The following is a 10,422-nucleotide window of genomic DNA, read 5'->3' as shown; positions in this document are numbered from 1 at the left end:
TTATTATTATTATTATTATTATTATTCTTATTATCTTGTAAACAATATATATTAATCTACAATATATTATTCTATTTTACATTAGGTATTTAATACTTTTTACCACTATTTCCCTTTAACTACATTCAATCAATATTATTAAAAGAAATTTATTTAGTAATTAATTCCATGTGATTTAATAATTTCTTTTAACATAAATTTTGTTAAAGTCACATGGAATTTAAATTTATTTTTCATATGTCTTATTATAGATTTTTTTAAAATTTTATTGACAAATAATAATTAAAAATAAATAAAAATATATTATTATATATCAATATTAAATGATACAATTAAAACAAAATAACTATTATATGTCAATATTATCAAACTAATCTTAATATTATATGACTACTAAAAAATGAAAAGCACAAATATGATCAATAGATTTTAAGATTTAAACTATTATCAATGGAAAATATAGCTTAATAATCTTATAGAGATATAATTAATAGTTTTTGTGAAAATTAAAATTAATTAATTATATTTTATAAAATAAATTGCAATTTAAATAATGTCACTTTTAAGTCTTATTATGGAATTAATAATCAAAATTCATTAATGAAATATGAAAGAAATAATTAACAAAATGAATTGATTGAATAAAATTTAATTAAGGCTTCTTATATTTCATGAAAAATATTTTTTTAAAATTTTTTTATATTTTTAATATTTGGATTATCCAAGAAAATAAATTAATAAAAAATATTTTTCTAATTAAAAAAAATTAAATCATTTTTAAAAAAAATAATTTATTTAAAAAATATATTTTTTATTTTTTTATTAAAAATACCATTAATTTAAAATTATAACCAAATAATGAAAAATACCTTTATAAAAAATATTTTTAATATATAAATTATTTTTTATGAAATAAACAGAACTTAAATAATTAAATGAATAAAATTTTTTATTGTAATTTTATTTATTACAAAATAAAAATTATTTTCTGAATTATTATTAGATATATTAATATATTTTAATTTAATTTTCTAAATAATAAAATATAAATAAATTAAATTAAAAATAAAATAATTATAAAAAATACCTAAATAAATTTATATTGGACAAGATACATTTTCTGTACGAGATGCTGAGGTGTCATCTTGTGAGCGGGTAAGTGTACGATAAATATAGTACAATAACGTACATATGATATTCTTGCACGTGAGGGATGATAAATTCTTTTGGATAGTTTCTTTGCGTGATGCAAACGAAAGAGAGAAGCAGGGGTGCGAGCGGAAGGCACGAAATGTGGTTTTTGGACGCTTAAAACGCAGTAAGAGACGTCGTTTTTGAAAATTTTGGACAAAGAAACTGCGGACGCAATACCGACCTGCCAGTCCTTATGCGGACCACTCCATTTGAATTGAGTGTAAGATGGTTTAATAATATATAATATTATATAGTGCTACATGATATGATACAGTGATATACTTGTGAAGATGAAACGATACAGTATAATTTAATAGCTTTTCTTGGTTTAGTATGATATAGCAAAATAAAATAAAAAAATTACTAAAATTTCATTTATTTTTTTTAAATATATAAATGATTTAGAATAAATATTTTTAAATAAAATAGTAATTAAAAACATAAATTATTAAACTTGATAACTTGTATTTATATGTTTAAATGGACTTAATTCGGTTGATTTGGTTTCAAGGGATAAAGTATGGACAATTTTAGAATAAAAATGAATGAAATTATGTCTACTCACCGAATTGGTAGTTTTAAAAATTTGGTAAATCTCATTATTTTTAAACCATGGAATAGCATGACCATGACTTGCCATTATTCTCAAGTACAATTGAGAACCATACTCTATATTAATAAACCATGGCTTATCATGATCCAAATAGAAGGTAAAGGGATTATGATTTTTTTTGGGTTTAATGAAAATAGAGTAATTATTTGAGTCGGTTTCGGTTCAAACCAGCTTGGAATCATTAATTTTGGGTGAACCACAATTGTGAACTGCTTTTGATTTCAGTTTTGGTCCCAATCCTAGTTTTGATTCTACCTAATTCAGTTTAAATTTAACGGCCTAATTTTTTTTTAATTTTTAAAATGAAAATTTTTTAATTTGACCGAAATATAACTAAATAATTTTGATTTAATTTCGATATGATACACTCAAGGTTTGAGTCAAATTTTAATATATTGGATGAAAGACATTACTCACAAAAAAAAATTATGGAAAAATTATTGTTACACATTAATTTATGATAAGGTATTTAAGCTATGTATATGAATATAAAAATCTCCTCCTTTTAAGCTAGGTTTTGAGTAGAGTTATAATCGATCAATTTTCTCTACATAGTATCAAAACTTACTCTACTTCAATGTTGAGCCATTCGCAAGTATGTTTGCCTATAAACTTTATACTTCAGATATTTATGTCAGGGCATAACTATATATACACTAACTTTTTTGGTAGAGTTAGATCATATCTATTTTATTTGCAAATGTGTCAAATTCAAAGGAAATTGGTGCAAAACATTCTCTTAAAATTTGAACTTTAAAAATATTTTTTAATCTAATTAAAAAAAATATTTGTTTGTAAATGTTTTTTAATTTAATATTTTTAAATTTTTAATAATTTAGGTTTAATTTCTTAAATTGAGTATAATTTGATAAGGGTACAATTGACATAGAAAATGTGTGTTATCATTGACATGACATGTTGCGAGAAATATTTTATTTGTTATCATTGAAATTATTAATGTAAAATATATTAATAATTCATTCCATACCAATTAATTTCAGTTTTTAGACAAAACTGCTCACAGTTTAAGAAATTAATGCTTAAAATAAAATTATAACTAATTAAAAATTTAATCATTATAAAAATTTATAATATAATTATAAAAATATAATTAAAACAAAATAATAAAAAAATTTATATATACTAATGAGTGATTAATATAAATTTCTCGATATTTTTATTTCTTAAACGAGATGAATATATATAATTTAATTTAATTAATGAAACCATTGTGATTACTTATTTCAAAATTATCTACTTAATTTAGATTTTTAGCAAATTCTAGGTATTTTAATTGAATTTTTTTTGTCGCATTTCAAGCAAATTGAAATCAATGGTCCTCTTTTTTGTGGCAAAGTCAACGAAGAAGATTAGTTGGCAAATTTGATGAGGAAGATTAGGAGAGATTATATAGTAATCATGCTATTTCATATAGGATTAATATATAAAATAATAAATTAATTAAAAATTAACACACAATTATAATAGGTTGTTACTATTTAAAAGAAAAAATAAAATTATTTTAAACACATGAGAAAAATTGAATATTATGGGATTCACTCATATTTATTTGTATGATTCTAGTTGGCTTGCCATTCTATATAAATCATCCTATATGAAATCACTACTATACTATATAATTTTTTGAAAATTAGTTGAGGAATGCCTTTCTCATAAGCAATCGAGCTTTTTATTCAAGTCTTTGCATGTATTTATTTTAAAATTATTTACTTTTATGCTAAAAAATGAAGAGAGTTATCTCTCGCTATGTAACCCATTGATTATACTTATATTTGAATTATTGTGCTTCAATTAAATTAAAAAAAATAAATTTTAATTTAATCATAAATGTAAGGAAGAAAAAATAAGGAAAATAAAACAAAAGAGTAATTTTTTTTCTAACATGGAAATCTATTAATGCAGGTTAACAGACTTTTTTTGAAATAAAATTAAAATTGACAAATTTTATTTTAATAAATTAAAATCAAAAATTAAAATGAAATAATTATATAAATTAAGGCACGATTGATATAATTTACACTACATAAACATCCATATAAACATCCATATCAAGAAAATAGAAAGCCTTAACTTCTTAACCTACCCTCTTCTTATTTTTCAACCTTGAAAGCTTTAGGAACGCCTCTCTTTCAAATTATTTTTCAAGCTTCAACAATGCATTAATTAAAGTTTGATCTAATCACCTTTCATAAAAAAATTATTTTAAACTATTTAAAAAGCAAAAAATTATATATTAATCATTAAAATTGAATGTTTGAATGTGAAATTTGCTGTATTGGATTCCAAGATTTCTATGAAATTGATTGGTTGGGTTACTTTTACTCCTGAATATTTGATTATAACTAATTTGATATTTACTTGTGCTTTTCTTGATCATGTAGAGTTATTAGAATTTTTTTTTTTTATATTGTATAAGTATTCTCAATCCAATAGATCAGATTAATATCAATCCATTAAGGGATAAAGTGTTTTTAATGGGCATCACCTCCGGTCATTAAGGGACAAAGCCTCGTTTCTGAAAATCGAATGTTCAACTTCGCCTAAAGGATAAGAGTGCTAAATTACTCATACCTAGGGGTGTGCAAACGGTCGGTTCGGTTTCGAACTGAACCGAACCGATAAAACCGAAAACCAAAAATTAAAAATTTTAAAAACCGAACCAAACCTATTAATAAGAGAAAATCAAACCAAATCAAAACCGATAAATATTGATTCGGTTCGGTTTTAAACCGATCAAACCGAAATTCATAAATTGAGCATTTGATTTTCAACTGGGTTCGGTTCGGTTTTAAACCGATCAAACATAAATCTTAGGGTTTGGTTCGGTTTTCTTTGATTTCCTTGATATATATATAATTTCAGTTCGGTTCGATTTTTTTTTATTTTTTATGAAAATAACCGAACCGAACTGATTAACCAAAATTATCAAAAATTATTAATCGAACCGAACTTATTAAATTTTAAAACCGAACTGATTGAACTGAATTGACTCGATTCGGTTTAATTTTTAGATTTAAACCGAAAATTGCTCTCCCCTGCTTGTACCAAATACTCATTGGTTGATTTTTTTTTTTCTTAATTTTGATGTTTATGTATAAAGAGGTGATTTTGTGTATCTCTCCCTGTGTATTTTCTATTGGACTCTTTTGTTTTCTTGTGTTTCACACACATATATATATATATATATATATTCAAGCTTTTTGCCAAATTAAGAGAAAAAGATATTGCTAAAAACAGTGTGCTTGTTCTCAAATGAGAAAGAAATTGATTTTAAAAAATAATTTAATGGAAAAGTAGACAATTTTAGTGTTGGTTTGCCTGCTGACAATAAAAAAGAAAAAATAAACAGGCAAAGAATGATGCATGTTCATTATAGTGTTGGCATTACAGAGAAACTTCAATAGTAATATATTTTTGTCCGTAAAAGTGAAGAAAAGCAAAAATAAAAAATAAAAATTACATATGAATTTAAATTGTGTAATAGAAAATTATTAAATTAACTTATATTTAGTTTTTATCAAATAACAATTATCAATCAACTTTTAATTTGTAAATATAAAAGTTTGAATAATTAAATTTTCATTAAACTTTTATATTTATTTAATGACAATAAAATAATTTTAATATTTTGTTTTAAATCATAATATATAAATTATAAATTATTAAATACAAATATAAAATTTGAGGGTCAATTAATAAAAAAATAAAAAATAAAAAATTACTATACTCATTTAATACTTTTGAGAACTTTATTAATAATTTTTTTAATTTATGATAAAATATTTTTAAAAATGTTTAGCCCAATGTCATTCCTAGTCCCTTATCTCCTACCCTGAAAGTAAGGGTTTTTTTTTTTTTTTTTTTTTTTTTAAATTTAATTTTAATTTATTTTAATTATTTGACGCTTAACTTCAAACAACAATGGCCACTCAAGCCACCTACCCCCTTATTCATTTAAAAAAAAAAAGCTATTCATTTAATTTTCAATGACCAAAGGAGAAATGCTGAACTTTTCCATTCTCAAGAGTCAACAGATTTGAAGAATTGAATTGAATATAATCGAAAATAAAAAATCATTCTTATAAGAATTAAATTACATCAAATTTAATTTTTTATGTTATTATATGATTTTAATAAAATAATCTATATTATATATAATTAAAATTAATATTCTTAAAGTAAAACTCACACTGATTAAAATACGCACTGATACACTTATTATATGATATCATGATCAATAAATTTTAACTTTAATTATGAAATTATTGACAGGTTGAGAGTCTGAATCTGAATCATCCGAGTCATCAATTCTAAAAAAGTCATTGGCCATTATCCATACTCTATGGGTGTATATATATATATACATAAAAGTGAACATTTATTGATTTTAATTAAAAAAAATAAATTAAATTGATTTAATTTGATTTTTGATTAATCAATTTTACTTTGATTTGAAATTGAGTTCATCAATTTTTAACTTTTAATTATATATATATTTTAAAATAAAATGATATAATTAATATATATATATATATATATATATATATATATATATATATATATATATATTTTAGTATTATTATAGATGCTAATATATAATAATGCTAATATTATTATTTTTACAAATTTTTTAATAATTTTATTTTTAAATATATTAAATTACTCATTACTTATATGACTAAAATATATTTCAATTATATATATTTTCCCCTTTGAACTATTTGTTAATTTATTTAATTTTAAAGGAAATTTCAATTTAAATCTAAATATTTAAATTACGTAATACTTATCTTGTCTTTTCTGCAACTTTTTTATAAAATTTAAATTGATAAAATTGAAGAAATCAGTTAAAGGTGGATAATATTTTTATAATTTACAAAAGTAAATTATTAATAAAAAAATATATATTATATTTTTTAAATTAAATTATTTATTTATTATTAATTAAAATATATAAAATTAAATAAATTTAGTATTTTTTGAATGATAACAATGAAGTTTTATAAAATATCCAACAGTTTTATAAATTTATAAAATTTAGTATTATTTCAACAAACTGATTATTTTATAAAATATCCAAAAAAGAACATACAATGATACAAAATTGAATTATTACTTAGAGGAAAGCTTAAAAAATAAATAAATACAAAACCTGCCCTTCCATAAATAGGTGGTTGGTAAAGCGGTCCCGTTTTACCTCACCATCAAACCCACGTGCTACCATCTACTCCACACTATCTAAACGATCTATTTACTCTTCTCTGCTTCCCTTTCCTGTCGCCTTGTAAACGCCCGTTGGCTTCCCGATTTTACTAGCTAACCAACTCCCCTGTTCTCGCTATAAAACGAGGCGTTTCACCTCTTCGAAACGGAAACACTCCCAGTGAAAACATAACAACGATGTCTCCGGCAGCAACTTCCCTTACTCATATCAATGTCGAAAACATAGCTTTCTCGCCGGCCGTCAAACCTCCGGCCTCAAACAAAACTCTCTTCCTTGGAGGCGCAGGTTCTTCTTAATCTACGCATTATTTTCACGCGTTGACTTTCCTCATCGTTTGTTAATCACGTCTTTTTTATTTAATTTTGGGTTTAGGGGTTAGAGGATTGGAGATCCAAGGCAAGTTCGTGAAATTCACGGCGATAGGAGTGTACTTGGAAGATGAAGCTGTGCCATTGCTCGCCGTTAAGTGGAAGGGCAAGAGTGCGCAGGAGTTGACGGATTCCGTCGAGTTCTTTAGAGATATTGTTACAGGTAAAACAGATTTTATGCTTACGTAGTCAAGCTGCTGACTGTGCACTCCGTTAATTTTGGGCCGTCAACTTTTATGTTGACGTTTTACTTAGTTGACCCCTCAGTGAAGGGGATTGTTTTTCTTGTTCAACTGGCTCCGACAAGAATGAATTTGCTGATTTTGAGCTACTGATATTAGCTTCATCGTCATATATCTGATGTTTGTGTAGGTCCCTTTGAGAAGTTCATACGAGTAACAACGATCTTGCCATTAACTGGTGAACAATATTCAGAGAAGGTTTCTGAGAATTGTGCTGCTATTTGGAAATCATTGGGAATTTACACTGATGCAGAAGCTAAGGCCATTGATAAATTCTTAGAGGTCTTCAAAGCTCAAACCTTTCCACCTGGTTCATCAATTCTTTTCACTCAATTGCCAAATGGATCATTAGCGGTGAGTGAATTAAACGATTCTTTGAACCAGAAAACAGAGATTTTAAAGAAATGAATTGCATTTGGTAATAACCCTCTAAGCAAAATTGAATTTTTTTTAATGTTTTTTCATATTGTTTATCTTTGCAAATTGCAGATTCGTTTCTCGAAAGATGGATCGATCCCAGAAGCTGAGAATGCTGTGATACAAAATAAACTACTTTCAGAAGCAGTGTTAGAGTCGATTATAGGGAAGAATGGTGTTTCTCCTGCAACAAGAGAGACTATGGCTACAAGGCTAACAGAGTTATTTGAGAAAAATGCTGAAATAAATGGAACTAATCATAAGGTACTTTTCTCCGCCAGTAATGGAGACGATGGGTGTTGAAGAAACCAACCTCGTCTTTTCATAACAAATGAACTTTTACGTGTATTTATTATTTACTCAATCGCTAAGCAAGTCCCCTTGTTTCGCCATAAAACGAACCGTTTCAGCTCTCAACAATATCTCCGGCAGTAACTTCCGTTTCTCAGATTGAAGTCGAAACTGTAGCATTCCCGCCAGCGGTCAAGCCTCCGGCTTCAAACAAAACTCTATTCCTCGGTGGCGCAGGTTAACAAATTTGGATACAAATAATAAAATTAGCGCACATTAACTCTCATTATCTTTCGTTAATCCACACCTTCAATTATAATTATTATTTGTTTTGGGTTTAGGGGCTAGAGGACTGGAGATCCAAGGCAAGTTCGTGAAGTTCACAGCAATAGGGGTTTACTTGGAGGATGAAGCAGTGCCGGTACTCGCCGTTAGGTGGAAGGGCAAGAGTGGGAAGGAGCTGACGGATTCCGTCGAGTTCTTTAGAGACATCGTTACAGGTAAACATTTTTTACGTTTGCGTTTTGTCTTTGGAACTTGTCTTAGGCCTAAGTGAAAATTTAAAAATAAGTTCCAACTTCCTGGAAATACATACCTACCGTGAAAACCACTGAGCATGGTGATCTGATGGTAACCTGGTGTGGTGTGGTGGGATAGTATAGTCCCAATTTCGGTTTCATCTCTACACTAACGCGATGACTAAATATCGTATAATTGTGCCCCATCGAGACCCAATGACTCATCCCGGGCTAGTTACATCCTGATGTAGCAATTACCAAATGTCAATTAAAGCAATAAATTTATTGGGTTTATTTTGTTTGGTAGAATTAAATCTGAATGAAATTTGAGTTCGAGATTTTGCAGCTTGAAGGATGACTCCAATGCTATTGAGTTAAGTTATTTGCGGCAGTTTATTACTTCATTAAAAGTATTTTGGATCATGGTTACTTAATTGGGTATTTGGGGTCAAATCATCTTGTAAGACTGATTTAGCACACGCAACTTTGCGCAAAAGTTTTTACTTTTAATTGGGGAGAAGAGCTTACTAATATTATAGCTTCAACATGATGTGATGTTTCTAAAGGTCCCTTTGAGAAGTTCATACGAGTGACAATGATCTTGCCATTAACGGGTCAACAATATTCAGAGAAAGTTTCAGAGAATTGTGTTGCCATTTGGAAATCTTTGGGAATTTACACTGATGCAGAAGCGAAGGCCATTGATAAATTCTTGGAGATCTTCAAAGCTGAAACTTTTCCTCCTGGCTCTTCTATTCTTTTTACACTATTGCCTCATGGAGCATTAGCGGTGAGTAAAAAGAATTTTTGTTTTGTTTTTTTTTTTGAAGAGTTATAGTCCGCAATGCGTCATCTGATGTTATGCAAGAACTGTAACTTTGGTTATTCTTTAAAGATAATAGAATATGATACTGAATTTTCACCATAAAGATTCAAGAATTGGAACTTAAAACCTTCTAATAAAGATTCAAGAACTTCTTCTTCGTAAACTTAGATGGCAATTAATATATTTGTTATTCTTGTTAATTACAGATTACTTTCTCGAAAGATGGATCAATACCAGAAGTTGAGAGTACCATGATAGAGAATAAACTACTCTCAGAGGCAGTGTTGGAGTCGATTATAGGGAAGCATGGTGTTTCTCCTGCAACAAGAGAGACGATGGCTACAAGGCTGGCAGAATTATTTATTTAAAAACCATGCTTAAATTAATGGAGATGATAACATAGTATTTCATTATCTCCAGCAGAATGGAGAGAAAGCTGTGTGGGGCAGCTGAAGTGGAGTGAAAAATGAGAGATAAACAGATCAAAAGATGTGTTTCAAAGCTCATCTGTTATAATAATGAAAGTTTTATGCGTTTTTATGTGTAAAAAGTTTGCTTGGTTTCAGAAGGGGAAAAAAATAAAACGAAAAACAGAGTAAATTCAAATTACTTGCATGGTATGTTTTTAAGGTATGGTGATCCAGATTACGTTTTGTTAGAGAAATTTTTATGTATACTCGATTTATGGGAATACAAAATTTATGGCGA

General features: G+C 26.8%; 1 protein-coding gene across 1 annotated transcript; it reads left to right on the top strand.

The window, feature by feature from the left end:
- Positions 1–7,069: 7,069 nt before the first annotated feature.
- LOC110651405 (chalcone--flavanone isomerase 2) lies at positions 7,070–10,323 on the top strand. Its single transcript, XM_021806745.2, has 8 exons — positions 7,070–7,337; positions 7,425–7,583; positions 7,793–8,016; positions 8,152–8,343; positions 8,490–8,607; positions 8,712–8,870; positions 9,455–9,678; positions 9,921–10,323. Exons 1-8 carry the CDS (start codon positions 7,229–7,231, stop codon positions 10,080–10,082), a joined length of 1,347 nt encoding a protein of 448 aa, XP_021662437.2. The 5' UTR covers positions 7,070–7,228; the 3' UTR covers positions 10,083–10,323.
- Positions 10,324–10,422: the final 99 nt, after the last annotated feature.

The sequence above is a fragment of the Hevea brasiliensis genome, chromosome 8 (genome assembly GCF_030052815.1).
Source record: "Hevea brasiliensis isolate MT/VB/25A 57/8 chromosome 8, ASM3005281v1, whole genome shotgun sequence".
Taxonomy (NCBI): domain Eukaryota; kingdom Viridiplantae; phylum Streptophyta; class Magnoliopsida; order Malpighiales; family Euphorbiaceae; genus Hevea; species Hevea brasiliensis.
Note: the sequence above shows the minus strand (reverse complement) of the source record. Positions and strands in the feature narration are given on the sequence as shown.

Excerpts from the sequence above, each read along its gene's own strand:
- LOC110651405 (XM_021806745.2), top strand. The coding sequence starts at position 7,229 with ATGTCTCCGGCAGCAACTTCCCTTACTCATATCAATGTCGAAAACATA. Across the intron at positions 7,338-7,424 it reads TCTCTTCCTTGGAGGCGCAG|GGGTTAGAGGATTGGAGATC; the intron begins GTTCTTCTTAAT and ends TTTTGGGTTTAG. Across the intron at positions 8,344-8,489 it reads TAAATGGAACTAATCATAAG|CTCTCAACAATATCTCCGGC; the intron begins GTACTTTTCTCC and ends GAACCGTTTCAG.